This window comes from Podarcis bocagei (assembly GCF_964188305.1).
Source record: "Podarcis bocagei genome assembly, chromosome: 5".
NCBI lineage: Eukaryota > Metazoa > Chordata > Lepidosauria > Squamata > Lacertidae > Podarcis > Podarcis bocagei.
In genome coordinates, this window is record NC_138129.1 from 80,871,656 (window position 1) to 80,886,953 (window position 15,298).

At 42.5% G+C, this 15,298-nt stretch overlaps 1 protein-coding gene across 4 annotated transcripts in view; it reads right to left on the reverse strand.

Annotated features, from left to right (window-relative positions):
• Positions 1 to 15,298, reverse strand: part of COL11A1 (collagen type XI alpha 1 chain) — a 261,102-nt gene that overhangs the window by 84,584 nt on the left and 161,220 nt on the right. For all 4 annotated transcript variants that reach the window (XM_081194925.1, XM_081194923.1, XM_081194924.1 and 1 more), the window contains 4 exons: positions 11,087 to 11,140; positions 7,770 to 7,814; positions 7,551 to 7,604; positions 7,412 to 7,456 (listed from right to left, as the gene is read on the reverse strand). In XM_081194925.1, coding sequence (XP_081051051.1) covers positions 7,412 to 7,456; positions 7,551 to 7,604; positions 7,770 to 7,814; positions 11,087 to 11,140 — 198 coding nt within the window. The remainder of the gene's footprint in view (positions 1 to 7,411; positions 7,457 to 7,550; positions 7,605 to 7,769; positions 7,815 to 11,086; positions 11,141 to 15,298) is intronic.

The following is a 15,298-nucleotide window of genomic DNA, read 5'->3' on the forward strand; positions in this document are numbered from 1 at the left end:
AGCTTCATTTTAAGCCAGGAATGTGTATGCAACCCACATACAGAAGCACAGGTTATTTTAGACATTTCTGCACCTGAGGCAAAAGATGTCAAAATTATATGCCTTCCTGCTATTTATTTTTTTAAGTTAAGGTTCATGGGAAAGTCAGCCCTGTGACTGCAATTCCTTGTGAAGTGTTTCTCTGCTACTCTGGTGAAGAGGACAGAATATCTCAGAGTTCTTTGAATTCTCTTGTTGCAGCCTGGCATTGAATGAAATTCATGGTAAGAGTCAAATTTCAGCTGCCTCTTGCAGCTGCTGTAGAAACTCTTATGAGGAATGTACATGGAAAGGATTCTGCATGCATACGGCCTAGGACCCTCGCACCTATGGGACTGCCTCTCCTGGTATGCCCCACGGAGGACCTTAAGGTCTGCACCCTGAAGATCCCAGGCCCCAGAGAGATTAGACTTGCCTCGACCAGAGCCAGGGCCTTTTCGGCTGTGGCCCCAGCCTGGTGGAATGCTCTCTCACAAGAGACCAGGGCCCTGCGGGATTTGACATCTTTCCGCAGGGCCTGCAAGACGGAGCTGCTCTGCTAGGCCTTTGGTAGGGGTTCAGTCTGATTCTTTTCTTTCTGTATAAGAACAAGCATTAAAGAGGCCTCCTAGACTGCTCACAGGTCCTTTATAAGACCAGTGGTAACAGTTGGTCCTGGAGAATGTTAACCACTCTCAATTTTACCAGTGGACTGCCATCTGTCCAGATTTTAATTTGCTTTGAACTAATTTTAAGATGTATTTTAACTAATTGATTGCCTGTTTTTATGTTCTGATGTTCTTTGTATACTGCCTTGGTTTCATGATATTAGTTGCCCTGAGCCCGGCTCTGGCTGGGGAGGACGGGGTACAAATAAATTATTATTATTATTATTATTATTATTATTATTATTATTATTATTATTATTAAAGGATGAAACAACAAAAAAGACAGGAAGCAGACCTGGATCCTTGTGATAGTACAGCTAGCATCTATATTTGGTTCATGCTCAGCCAGGTGGCGGCTAGGCAGAGCTTTTATGGCAAGATCTACAATTCCTACACTCAGCTGACAGCATTACAGCTCAAAACAAATTAAGGTTCAGAAAACTGCTTATGAAGGAAAAACAAACCAACAAACAAAAAACACATTTGCCTGAAGTTAGAATCACCTGAAAACACACACACACACACACACACACACATATAAAATTGCTCAGATTATATGAAAGAGTGCCCTTCCCCACATTTCGAAGTAAGGCACATAATATCACATGCAATCATGGTTTGTTGTTGTTTTTTTATGTATTTCCCTTTTATGTTTTTGATCATCAAAGTATGACACTTCTTAAATATAATTGGTCTTAATTCACAAGTGTTTACTGATTTCCGGCCCTTGGGATGGATGGGTTACATTCATTCATTCATTCATTACATTTATACTCTATCTTTGTACCTAGGAAATTCAAGGCAGTAGACATAGCTCCCTCTCCTTTCCAATGTTATTCATCACAACAGTCCTGCAAAGTAGGCAAGGCTGAGAGCTAAGGTTGCCTAGTGAGTTTCATGGAAATTTGAACCTGAGTCTTCTCAGTCCTAGCCTGACACCTTAACCATTACACTACACTGCCTCTACAAAACAATAGGAAAACAATGATTTGAAATACCAGTTTCACATTGTATTATATTTTATGCCATTTTAACTTTATTTTCTGCCTGTCCTTTACACCTCATCTGATTTCTTCATTCCTGAATAGTTCAACAAGAGACAGAAACCATTCAACTACTGATAAAAGTGCCCTTTAAAAATTGGGAGGGTTTTTCTGCTTTTGTGTGTGAACAGTCTCTTCTAGCAATATGTAGTGACTAAGGACTATTTTCCTATCAATGATTTTTTTACTGCATCTTGTTATCTCTGCCTTCCATTTTTCCTTATACACCAGAGTGCCTTATTTAGTTCTTCAGCTCTATCACACCCAGTGTTTATATACTTGTGAATACAAACATGAAACAACATGAGAGGGGTAAGTTGTGATTTTGTTTTGGTATCTTTTCCCTTGTTTGTACTGGTTGTTATACACTGAATAATTTAAAAAGAAGAAAAAGAAAATAAAAAATATAAACATGAGGCATGGTAAGTGTAAAGAATTGTATACTTGCTCTGCATTGGAAAGGAAAGGTCAATGTTACGTGGATATTTTGTCTACTTTGTATTTGTAACCCTCGTTAAGTTATGTTAAGTATAATGTGAATGCCTAAATGTGTATTGGTGAAAAGGTTTAACATGGGTTTTTTCCACAGAGCTATATTAAAGCCAAGGAGAGCACTCTGAGCTCTTGCTGAGTTGATAATTAACTGATTGTTGTTCTCTGGTAGCTAACCTTTGAGTGTTGTAACCTTAGCTCATGTGGTGAAAGTATTGGGTTGCAAATCTCTATTTTAAAGGGAGTTGCCTTCATGCCTTTTGTCTCAGGGCTCTGTGAAGTAAGGACATGTAAAAGACCCTCCCTGACTGAGAGAGAGAAAACAGCTCCGGGCTAAAAATAGATGCTGTAGGAAGAGATAGACCTCTGCTTCTAGGTCTGTGGGAATTATGTCACATTTTGTAAGATGCTGAGCCTCTGCTAGACAGCGCAAGACATTGTATAGATATTTTGGACGTATCATTTGATGTTTCTGTTTTGTTCTGAAGAGTTCTGCTAGTCAAATTTGAACAATATTTTTATTAGACTTCCTTCCTTCCTTCCTTCCTTCCTTCCTTCCTTCCTTCCTTCCTTCCTCAAACTTGGTGGATCAGGGGAATGCTGTGGAAATAGTGTATGTAAGGGGTTTATAGGGGTTTATAAGCAGAGGTTGGATGGGCCATCAGTCATGGATGCTTTAGCTGAGATTCCTGCATTGCAGGGGGTTGGATTAGATGACTCTTGGGGTTCCTTCCAACTCTATAATTCCTTCCTTCCTTCCTTCCTTCCTTCCTTCCTTCCTTCCTTCCTTCCTTCTTCTTTCAATATTCTCTCTCTTTTCCTTTCTCTTTCCTTTTGTCCTTTATCCATTATCTACGTCTCTATCCTTTTCTATTCTCTTTTTTCTTTTCTTTTCGGTTTGTGTTTTTATTTAGGTTAATGTTTTAATTTTGATAAAAAAAGAGATATTAGTAACAATAATTTGAGACAAGCTGCTTTATAAAATGCACCTGAAAAATCTTTGCAAACGTGCCTACAGATGAATAAAGTACAGTGGTGCCTCACAAGACGAAAAGAATCCGTTCCGCGAGTCTCTTCGTCTTGCGGTTTTTTCATCTTGCGAAGCAAGCCCATTAGCGGCTTAGCGGATTAGCGCTATTAGCAGCTTAGCAGATCAGCTGATAAGCGGCTTAGCGGATCAGCTGTTAAGCGGCTTAGCGGTTTAGGATCAGCTGATAAGCAGCTTAGCAGCTTGGGAAAAAGGGGGGAAGGAAAAAAAACCCCGCAGGAACTCGCAAGACATTTTTGTCTTGCGAAGCAAGCTCATAGGAAATTCGTTTTGCGAAGCACCTCCAAAACGGAAAACCCTTTTGTCTAGCGGGTTTTCTTTCTTGCGAGGCATTCGTCTTGCGGGGCACCACTGTACAGTTCCTCAACAAGCATACCTGCATGATACATGTGCTTGCAAGTACACACACACACACAATTCCCACATTCACACTTCTGTCAATTTTCTCACTTAGCCTCCTTGCAGGACATCCATTGCCCATAGGGACCACAAAGAATTATGACTGGGACCATAAAACGTAGGTGCTATGCCAGTCTTTGCCAAGCTGGTGCTCACCAGGAGTTTGGGAGTTGTAGTCCAAAAATCCCGGAGAGCACAGGCTTGGCGAAAGATGAGCTGTGTTGAAAACTGAAGAGTGGCCTATTAACCAGATACCAGATTTTCCATGGGTTTCTCTAATGCATTTCTCTATGTAAATAAAAGGCTTCCTAAACCAAAGTGTTAGCATTCACTTTTGTGAAATGATCTTTTACAGCAGGGCTTTGATGTTTACCTTTGAATATTAATGCAAAACCACACAGATTTTATTATAGGGCTGAGGGAGATGTTTATGGAAAAGCTTATACAGTGTTTTCATAGCACTCGAGTAGGAAGAAGCAAATTGAATACAGAACGGAGGGGAGAGAAAAAAATCTCCCTTGATTGGTTCATTGTCAGTTTTTCTGTTGATGCTCAGTCTATTGCCAGCTGGAGCCTGGATTATCGCAACATGAGGCACAACAGGGTGATGCAATTAGTGTGAGGGAAGCTGTTACTTTCAACAGACGATCTTTCAGTGCGTGAGTCTGTTAATTCAAATGGCAGCGAGTGAGCTGGATCCAGTCTCGACAGTGGCACTGTCTGCCATGTGTTTACTGTGGTTCATCTATAGGCAATATGGTTTGGCAACTGCATGTGAAATGAGAAAATGTTCACATGGAATTGCAGTTGGCAGACTGGATATGTTCATTCTAAGTCTACAGGGGGCAATCTCAGACCCTCCAAGTGTCCCTAATTTTCAGGGACACTCCCAGATTTACAGAAGCCGTCCCAGTTTCTGATTTGATCCTAGAATGTCTCTCCTTTTCTTAGGATGTCCCTATTTTCATTGGAGAAATGTTGGAGGGTAGGGAGTTATGTGACCCCCAAGCCAAGGAGATAAGTAACCTTTAGAAGACATCTGAAGGCAGCCTTGTTTAGGGAAGTTGTTTAATGTTTTGTCATGTTTTATATATTTCGGAAGCCGCCTAGAGTGGCTGCGGTAACCTAATCAGATGGCTGGGGTATAATTATTACTGAATAGGACGTCCCTATTTTTATGGGAGAAATGTTGGAGGGTGTGTCATTGGGTGTATACCGGGGCCTAGAGATCTCAGGTGCAGATCCAAAAACCTGGGTTAATTTCAGAACATTCAGTGGGTCAGATAATTCTGGATCAGATTAGGGAAATCTGCCCATTGCCAGTTGGTTGGTTATTGCCAAAAACTGCTTTTGTGTGGTAGGCTTTATTGGGATCATATGGATTGTTTCCCATTTATATAGTGTGGAACATCTCCCAGTAGCACAGAACTTCCCCCAGAGTTGCTTATAGGGAGGTCCATGGGATAAGGGTTATGTGATAAGCAATGCCTGCCTGCTACATCAATGCCTGCTGCTGGAACTTGTAAATGAGGCCTAGTTCCTTGTGTATTGCAATTGGAAATCACAGTCCACTGTATAATAAATCTTCCAAGGTACCATTTATTACATGGCAATGTGTGTTTACTGCAGTGTGGATGACTTGCAGTTTAATAATAAGCAGCCCATTCAAAAGCAGGTACTTTTGAGCCAACAAAAATGCATTTGGCCAGTGTGTTGTTTTTTAAAAGAAATTACATCTGGTCAGTTGGTATACAAGATCCTAGATGGCTAGTTTGTAAAGCCCTATTTGGTGATAACAGTTCTGCTGGCAAAAACACTTTTTATTAGCTTCGGTTCAGAAAGCCAAAAACATTTCAAAAATCTAATTAGTTTTACTTAGGAAAACCCTCAGAACCTGCTGCACTTAAAATCTCTTAGCAAATGCTCTACACACACACACACACACACACACACACACACACACACACACACACTAATAATAATAATAATAAACAATAAAAAAACTCTGCAAATTCCTCTTAAAAGGAACCCCCACGGTAAGTATATGAAAAGATTACTTAAAAGGTATTAACTGATATGAGGACAATAGATTATGCTAACATTATTTGATGCACATAATCAACAGCATTAAGTTGACTGATAGGATTTTCCAAATGTCCCACAAGCAGGCACTGTGATAGCTGAAAGCTGTTCTGTGTTAATAGCTCTCAAAATTGCAATAAGCATGTGGAATCCTCATTGGGCACAGGAGAACCTGGCAACAAGCCTCCTTGCCAATGCAGGTCACTAATACCCATTGAATTTGCCTTCCCCACTACACCTTGCTTATTCACTTCAATGGAGAGGAATCTCCCTGTGGAAAGAGATGAGGATATGTGGAGCTGAAGAGAATAGGAAGCCCAGGCTGAACTTTGCACCAGAAGTCCTTGGCCTCACGTAGCCGAATGAATGGGAGGGACCCCAAATTGCAGAAGGGCTGGCTTACCACATTTTGAAGTAAGTTACCACATTACCATCGAAAGTTGCCCCTTTCCACAAGACCACTAAGTACAAAGTCTAACATTATCTAAATGTACCACAAGGATGTGTTCTCAGCAATAGAGAAGAACAGCTAAGACTAGTCCTATGATGGAATATCATGCTTGTAGCAAGTGCAATCCCCAGAGTAAGGAGGTTACTTTGAATTCCACAAATATCTACAACTTAACAATAGCACTGGGATTCCAACAAGGAGACACTTGATCTGGTTTATTTATTTTTTAGGCGCATGGCCCTCACTAATTTCCAATAAGGTTGTATCTGGCTTCAACTTCAGACCCTCATCATGTCAGACCACGCTCTGTTTGCTGAAGCCTCCCAGGTATTCACTATTCAGAAACAAAAAGCAGGTTCCAAACAGTCTTCATCTACTCATGGCTAACTTTCCAAATTGATTTCAATGGGACTTAACTGCAGTCCAAAGTGTTAGCAATGTTTTGGACTATATGCAAATTTATACAGCCAGTGGCGTAGCGTGGGTTGTCAGCACCCGGGGCAAGGCAAGTAATTTGCGCCCCCTAACCCATGGATTTGCGCCCCCTAACCCATGGATTTGCGCCCCCTAACCCTAACCCCCAGATGTTGCGGCCGGTGCGGCCGGCCCCCCCTGCACCCCCCATTCTACGCCACTGTATACAGCTGAACCCAATGCATAATTATGCAGGAGTTAATCACACTGGTTTTGATGGTGTTTCCTCTTAGGTAAGTGCACACAAGATTGCAGCCTCAATAGACAAATGAATTTCTTGATTAAATGCACATTTCCCTGCAATCCTAAGCACACTTATCAGAGAGCAAGTCCTGCTGACCTCAGTGGGACTTACATCTCAGCAGACATGCACAGATAAACTGTACTGTTAGCATCTATGACAACCTTCATTTTTATGTGCTTTAATTTGTCCCAAGTGGTAAGTTACAAACAGAAATAATTAAGGAAATTAAAGGGTTGGTGGCAAAATAGAGCTTAGTATAGTCACAAATGGAAGAGGGTGTGAATCGAATAAAGGGTGGTGGTGGGGAATACATAAATACTTCACTCAGAAGTAGTGAAGACCCAACTTTCATCCATTTGAGTATCGGTTCTCATACAAAAACACTTTCCCGCCTCGCAGGAAGGGTATACGCCTTCCCTGCAATTCCAACCAGGGAAGGTGCTGGCTAGAGAAAGAGAGATGGAAACGAAATCTAAATTGTTCCTTGCCTACCCTTTCACCTGGTGGGCCAGGGGGTCCATCACTGCCAGCCGTGCCCTGGAAAAGAGCAAATCGTTCAGAGATGAAATGCACGCTTTCATTAAGAGGAAGAGCTAAAAGTGAAATTGCTTCCTCGATTCGGTCACGTTACCTTGGGGCCAGGTTTCCCAGTTGGGCCTCTTGCGCCTCTTGACCCACGTGGTCCCTATTGAGTCACAAAAGATATGCAATTCGTTATTTTTTATTATCATGTGCTACAGCGGCAAAGGATATAAAGGCAACCTTCTGAATATGGCCAGGATAGCAATTAATATGGAAATGCATGAGATAACATTAAAGGGAAGGTGTAGGAAAAATGCACAGTACGTACAGTTGGTCCTCGCTGTCCCCTTGGGCCAGGTTTTCCGTGCAAGCCCTGCCAAAGAAAGTTCACACAAATTAATCTTATCGTTCGATGGAGGGGTGTTTTCGTTTTTTGGTCGAGAAGGTGGCTTTGCTACTTCAAAAGGGCACAGCAGAACTCGACTACAGGATCAAAAGTTACACAGGACACCTGATGACTTGCCTTGCATTTTAAGTTTTCATAAATAGCTTCTTCAAATATTTATCTCTCTTCTTAAAGGGCAGAATTACAAGTCATAAGGAAACACGCCGCAACCCAGGTTTCTCTTGCCATGCTCACATGGGAGCAGAGAGCATTCGCAGGAGAGATTGGGTATATTGCAGAGAGTGCTTAACCCTTCCCCTTCTCCCTTGCAACCCACCCCCTGCCTCTGCCACCTGAGCACTCTTGGGGCAACAGGAGGGGCAGCAGGGTGAGGTGAAGGAGTTTAACTCTTTCCTTGCCATAGGCCCAGAAAACCACATCTTGGAAGCTGCTGTATGCATTTCCTAGCTGTAAATCTATTCACCGCAGTAATCAGTTGGAAGGGGGGGGGAATATAGTAAGGAAGCTTGTGAGAATGCTGTAAATACAATTGTCTCTCATCAGTTTCAGATTTAAACTGGTGAATCTGCACGCCTGTTTTTCTGCTTCATAAAATGTAGTGGTCGGCAGAGTAATGATATACATTACTTCAGTTTTACTTAATGGCACACTAAGCTGCCATCAAGCACAATTTCCAAGCCATCCTTTCCCCTTTGATAACTTCATCACATTTCAACCACAAGTGATCAGCCACGTCCAGTTGAGCTTTATAGATAGTGATGCAGTGACCTTCTACAGCTTGCAGACTCTGCATTATAAATTCCACCCACCAGCTTCAAATAAACAAAGCAGCTATGTCTTGACTTTCTACATCCATTTAAATATGTATTCTTCAGCATCCTTGCTGTTGATTTGCCGCTTCAGCCACAAATGGTTTTGGGGTGGTTTGGTTCTGTATATGAAAAGAGTCCTGGGGAATTAGAATGCATAGAAGATGCCAGAGAAATCCCCCTGAGGATAGATTGCAGTCTAGCTGGATAATTCACAGAATATAGGAAGAACTCTCTCTTGTTTTCTCCCTTCCTCCCCCACTGTATACTTTCTTACCAGCCCCAGATGCTTAAGGGAAAAGGTGATGGCATCCCATATGATCTGAAGTTCAAGTGCCTCTGGTGAAATTGTCAAAGCTTTATTTCTTTCCTCCTTTACTTATACTTTCCCATCAGACAAAGGGCTGCTTCCCAGATTTCTATTCATCATTAGATGACTGCAGCATCTTGTGGGGACTTGATTGAGTGGGGGCAATCGTCACAGGTATAATGACACCTTCATTTTGCTTCCCTGTCACTTCAGACATAACGCTTTTTCAACTGAGTCAGGGCCAAACCGGATGTGGAAATAAATGCATCTTTGCATTAACTGCATTTTTTCTTTCTTTTTAAAAAATAAAATAAAATAGGATGAGCTGGTGTCAGGGATTGGCTGGATGAGGAAGAATGGTGGAGGCCAAGAGCTCCCCAGGGAAAACACAGAAGATGATGACTTAGATTCTGGATCCTGGTGGTGGGATACCAGCCACACCTCAGAGGAGGGGACAAGCTGGAAGCTGCTAAAAGGAGGAAGCTTGAAGGATCCCAAAGAGGCAGAAGCAGGCAAGTGGCCCAGCACAGGGCAGGGTGAGGTGGTTTCCAGTTTGGATGCAGGCTCTGACAGAGACAACAGAGAGAGAACCAGACTCTACATCTCTCCCGCATCTCCGTCATGACAGTTTCTCTGCCGACGGTTCTCTGGCCCCACTTGCTCCTAGAATGCGAAGGATTGATACATATTGCCAAGCAATGAGCCAGACAGGCACAGAGAGAGGTTTTCTGGGGCTCCCCGTAGCAGAAGATTACAGGGGAGGAGCCCTGGCTCAGAAAACTAGAGAGCAAAGGAGGGGATGCAAGCCAGTTGAGGAACTTCTTCATTAGGGGGTGTGGCGTTTGCCTCCTAGGTGGCTCACAAGGAAAGGGTTAAAAATGAGTGTGATGTGATTGGCCAGTGGAAACTGATAGGAGGAGTTAGAGTGAGAATCGGTGTTGTGTGAAAGTTAGTTGAGAGTTGGGAGTTGAAGAAGGAAGAGGGAGGTTAAGTCTGTGGGTTGGTCGCGTTGTGAGGTGAGGGAGTGAGAGGAATTGTTAGGTGGAGTCAGATAGATAGTTGGAATGATCAGCTTGAAGTTGTTAGGAACGCATAGAACAGTTACGGAACTAGGATTAAGGAACTGCTAAGAAAAATTAACTGAAACCATAAGCTTGTTCATGCCTATAAATAAACTTGATTATCTGTTAATGTTAACAACTGTCTGGACTCCGTGATTACCCATGAGGAGAAACGTGCTGGTGGCAGCAAAGAAAGCAATCATAGTGGTGGCACAGGGTCAATAGACCGTCAAACGTCCGGGGGCCCTGTGGGATCACCACAGGGGGCTTTGCCTTTCATTGAATCATAGAACTGTAGAGTTGGAGGGGATCCTGAGGATCATGTAATCCAACCCCCTGCAATCCAGGAATATGCAGTTGTCTGCAACCTTGGCATTATCAGCACCATGCTCTAACCAGTGTTTTTTTCCTTTCCTTAACAATGAAACTAACTGCAAGTTAGCCTCAAGTCTCTCGCTCTCTGGGATTTCCCCAAAAGCAAATACCAGCTTCATAGGAGGGGCTTTCAACAAGGGAAGAAAGTGCTAAAACTGATGCTACAGGTCTGATGTGATCCTCATGTGATCCGCAGCCTCCAGGTGATATTACTTTCATTTTTCTTTTAAAAAATCTCTTCATTAAATATAAAGACATATTTAAAAACATGCATTTTGACCCTCAGATTACATCTTATTTATCCGCTTTGGGGCAAGTATAGGAAAAATATATATCCATTGACGTATGTACTGTGTGAACAGGGCCAGCAGCTTGTAGCTACATCTCACTGTTTCACTGAACATTTGTCAATAACAGAATTAATGGGGAGCCACTGCTGCTATGGAGCTGCACGTTGTTCTGATAATGGGAAGCTGGTGAATAGATTTCCTTGTGGGGAAATTACTATTTAATCTTGTTGAGCAACAGTCTTCTTATTCCTTATTTCTTTTGGTTGCTATCAAGAATGTACAATGTTCTTATTGCATTAGCAGTTAAATCTCCAATCCTGCCTGTCCTTTGAATTCAGTTAGCAGTGAGTTCCGCATATTAATAAAACACGTTAAGAAGAATATTATATCATACCCTTGCGCCTTTCTCTCCATTGGAACCTGGAAATCCAGGGAACCCAGTTGAGCCCTGTAAGGGGGGAGGACACACAGTTATATGGTTTACTCAAAGCCTACTTAGATATTGAATAAACTTCTAAGTTGCTTTTTTATGGGGGGGAGCACCCGCCCCCTCAAGTGCTTTATATATTAAAAGTCCGTATCCTTCAAAAAAACGTTTAAAGCCAACATAAAGCATGCAATAACAATAACTGGGTGTATGGCCCATTATCACAAAACCATTTCTACAACACAGGTCATAACTAACTCCTAAAGTCCATGGTGAAAAGCTGAGTCTTTCAGGCCCACGCCGAGGGATCAGCCTTGCCTGGTCTCACTCAGAATCATATTCCATAATTGTAGGATCAACAGAGAAAAGGCCCATTTCTGCATGCCCACCAACCAGAAAGAATAGCAACAGATGAATCATTGACACACTATGAATTACAGTAGTTTATAAAATATTTTTTTCCTAGACATCACACAAAACAACAACAACATGAAAGCTACGTAGTGTGTTGCAATATAAGACATTATACTATTCAGTTGAAGCAACTGATGTGGAAATGGTTATTAATAGATGGCGGTCTGGTAGCTTACCAAAATGCTTCATGTCCGGAATGCATTAAAACATCAAGAGTGGTACAGTTAAAAACAACAACACCCCAAGCAACCTTACGACAAGCAGAGGGTGGGATTCATTGCTGTGCTTTTCCAATCTTTCCATCTGCCCAAGCGCTAAAGCTTGCCAGATGGAATGACCACTCTCCTCTCTTCTCCCATGTGCTCAGAGCCAACTTCTCTAGGTGAAGGGAATAAGAAGGGGAGAGGGTCTGTTGCACTGGTGGAAGTCCTTGAGCAGGGCTTCTAGTGACAGGGTTCATTAGGTCAAACCTGCCCCAAGTCACTGGGTGATATCTAGCTGAGGACACCCTCCAGAAGAATGGACTTCTGCTAGCACCACACAACTTCTCTTTCCATCCTCTGTGCATCATCGAAATCTGCTCCAGAGAGTTGAGATACCATCTGGAGCAGGTTTGGCAAGGGGGCAGAGGAGTGGAAGTTCCATTCCCTGAGTTGAGTTCCAGTCACACAACATTATATATCACATATTATCAAGTGGAAACAAGACCTACAGAATTCTCAAAAAGGTCAAAGCATGTCCATTACAATCAGGTTGTCACCAGTCTGTAAAGCTGATGTGTTTAATCAGAGAAAAACCACTGTCAATATTTACTAAAGGTTTGAAACTCCTTATAGACTGTTTGCATGAAAAATAAAATGAACCTATGATATCTGGGTTTGAGGATCAAAGGAAATATTCATGTACAGAAAGTGGAGTTGTTGGGTGTTAACTTGGAGTGGATGTTTTGAATAATTTTCTATATATAGCTGACCAATGATGAATCTGAAATTCTCCTTTTTTCCCCTCTTTCTTCTTTTTTGTTTTCCTTTTCCTATTTCTGGTTTGTGTTTTTATTTAAATTAGTTTTCTTTATTTTTGATAAAAAATATATTCAATATATTATATTAACCCTTCTATAATTTCTTCCAAACTTTAATAAAATTTAGTGCAGGCAGAGAAAACAAGCATGTTGTCATCAGTGTGAACAATGTGGACAAAACAGAGAGCAGGGGCTCCACAGAAAGGAGCTTTTAGAACAAATAGCACCATTTTAACCATAAAAGAAAATGAGTTTCCAGTGATTGAGTAAGAGTTGTATCCAGTGATGGTTCTAATCATAGCAGACCTGATGAAATTAATGGATATGACTAACTTGCATACAATGATTTCAATGGGTCTACACTGCGTAGAAAACCTAGTTGGCTGCTACCACCCTAAGTTAATAAATTCCATTATGTCACTTCATGCATGCATGTCTGTATGTTCAAGTGCACACACCTATAAAATAAAGAAGACATTCAATTTTTTTCCTGGGTTTTGGATTAGTTTTAGATGTACAAACCAGGCCTGGTTTCCCAGTAATTTAAAAACAGTGTCCATAACACTGATGAAGGCAGAAGAAAGTCTGTTTGAAAATAATGACAATTTCATTTGGAAAAATGTTTCCAATGTCTCATTTCAGTAATTGTTGAAACAGCCCCTTCAACAAAAATGGCTACTAGATGAAACTTGTAGAAATACTAAGAAATAATTGTAAGCAATTTATTTTCTGAATGACTATATGAGATAATACTTGCTGGATGATAATAATTGGGTTTTGGCATGGAACAATAGGAAGACTGATAAAGAATATTTGTGCTCAGACATTAACTTGCAGTATTCTACTCCTAGGAGATATTTTTGTTACTGCTGCAAAAGAGTTTACGTTATCCAATTTCCATGGGCAATTGAGGAAAAGGACATTAACAGCCAACATAATCATTGCAAATATCTCTGTCTATATATTTGTATTTGTCTGTCATCAAACATTAGTTCACATGGCTGCCACTAGATGGCGCTGTGACCTGCAGCATGATGGGCGGCACTGGATGGGCAGCCTAGGTAAACTGGAGAGGGGCTGCCAAAACAGGCTGCAGTAGCAGCCCCCAGCTCTACTGGCTCTTCTGCCTGCCAGTCTTGGGGCACCTGCTGCCAGGATCAAGATCCCCAGGCCACCTGCCACCACTACTGGCTACCACCTTCTGCTCGACTGGCCTGGGGATCTGCTGTTGCCACTGCTGCTGCTGATTAAGATGAAGAGTAGGCCAGGGAGGCAGCAGGAGTAGCGTGGGAAGGAAGAAGGTGCCCAGCACAAACAGCCACCCCGAGATCTGCTGTAGTGGCTCCTATGTGACCCTGCAACTATTACTACAATTCTAATATACTTCTGCCTGGGTGGTTTTGTTTTGTTTTGTCTTTGTTTTTTTGGAGAAGGGGAGCTTCTAATTCTTTATGATGAATTTCCAGACCCAGACCTGTTTTGCTATAGGAGCCACCTGAGTGTGACCTATAATCATGTTGTTGTCGGTGGATAAACTGGGGTGGCTTATATTCAGATCAGTTCAGTAGCTACACTAACAAGTATGGGATGGGGCCCATTGACTAGTCCAGGGGTCCGCAAACTGTTTCAACAGGGGGCCGGTCCACTGTCCCTCAGACCTTGTGGGGGGCCAGACTATATTGGGGCGGCGGCTAATGAACAAATTCCTATGCCCCACAAATAACCCAGAGATGAATTTTAAATAAAAGGACATATTCTACTCATGTAAAAACACGCTGATTCCTGGACCGTCCACGAGCTGGATTTAGAAGGCGATTGGGCCAGATCCAGCCCCCGGGCCTTAGTTTGCCTACCCATGGATTAGTCTATCGTGCAAGTCTTGATCTTATACCAGAGCTGTAGGCAATAACATGCACTGAAGGCATTTGACTAGTGAAAAGCTTTGGCCCCCTTCATCTTAAGCATCAGGACTACTATATATTAGGGCTGAGAAAATCACAGAAATTAAAATATGGGTGGTTTTCCTCCAAGCAGAAGTTAAATCAGTACCTGAAAAATGGAATGATTTCACTAAACTCAGGAGGGGGAGTAGCTGAATTTGCTTCCAGTGGGATGGGCGTACCCTTAGACGTAATAGTAGAATTTCTTTCCTTCATTGTTGTTTGGTCTTGGCCAAAAAGGTAAAGGAGAAGGACCCCAGGACAGTTAGGTCCAGTCAAAGGCAACTATGGGGTTGCAGCGATCATCTCGCTTTCAGGCTGAGGAAGCCAGCGTTTGTCCACAGACAGCTTTCTGGGTCATGTGGCCAGCATGACTAAACCACTTCTGGCACAACGGAACACCGTGATGGAAACCAGCGTGCGCGGAAACACCGTTTACCTTCCCGCCGCAGCGATGCTTTTGAACTGCTAGGTTGGCAGAAGCCAGGACAGAGCAACGAGAGCTAACCCCGTCACGGGGATTCGAACCATCAAACTTCTGATTGGTAAGCCCAAGAGCCTCAGTGGTTTAGACCACAGCACCACCCGTGTTCCATGCGTTAGTGGGGGCAATACCACAGGCAGCTGTGGCAACAATGGTGTTGTGCAATGCCAGGTCTATAGGCAACAAAACTGCTACCCTGCGAGATTTCTTTATCTCGCAGGGAGTTGACCTGGCTTGTGTGACGGAGACCTGGGTGCGCGAAGGGGTAACTGTTACCTTACGAGAGATGGCGCCCCCGGGTTTCTCCGTCCTCCACCAGT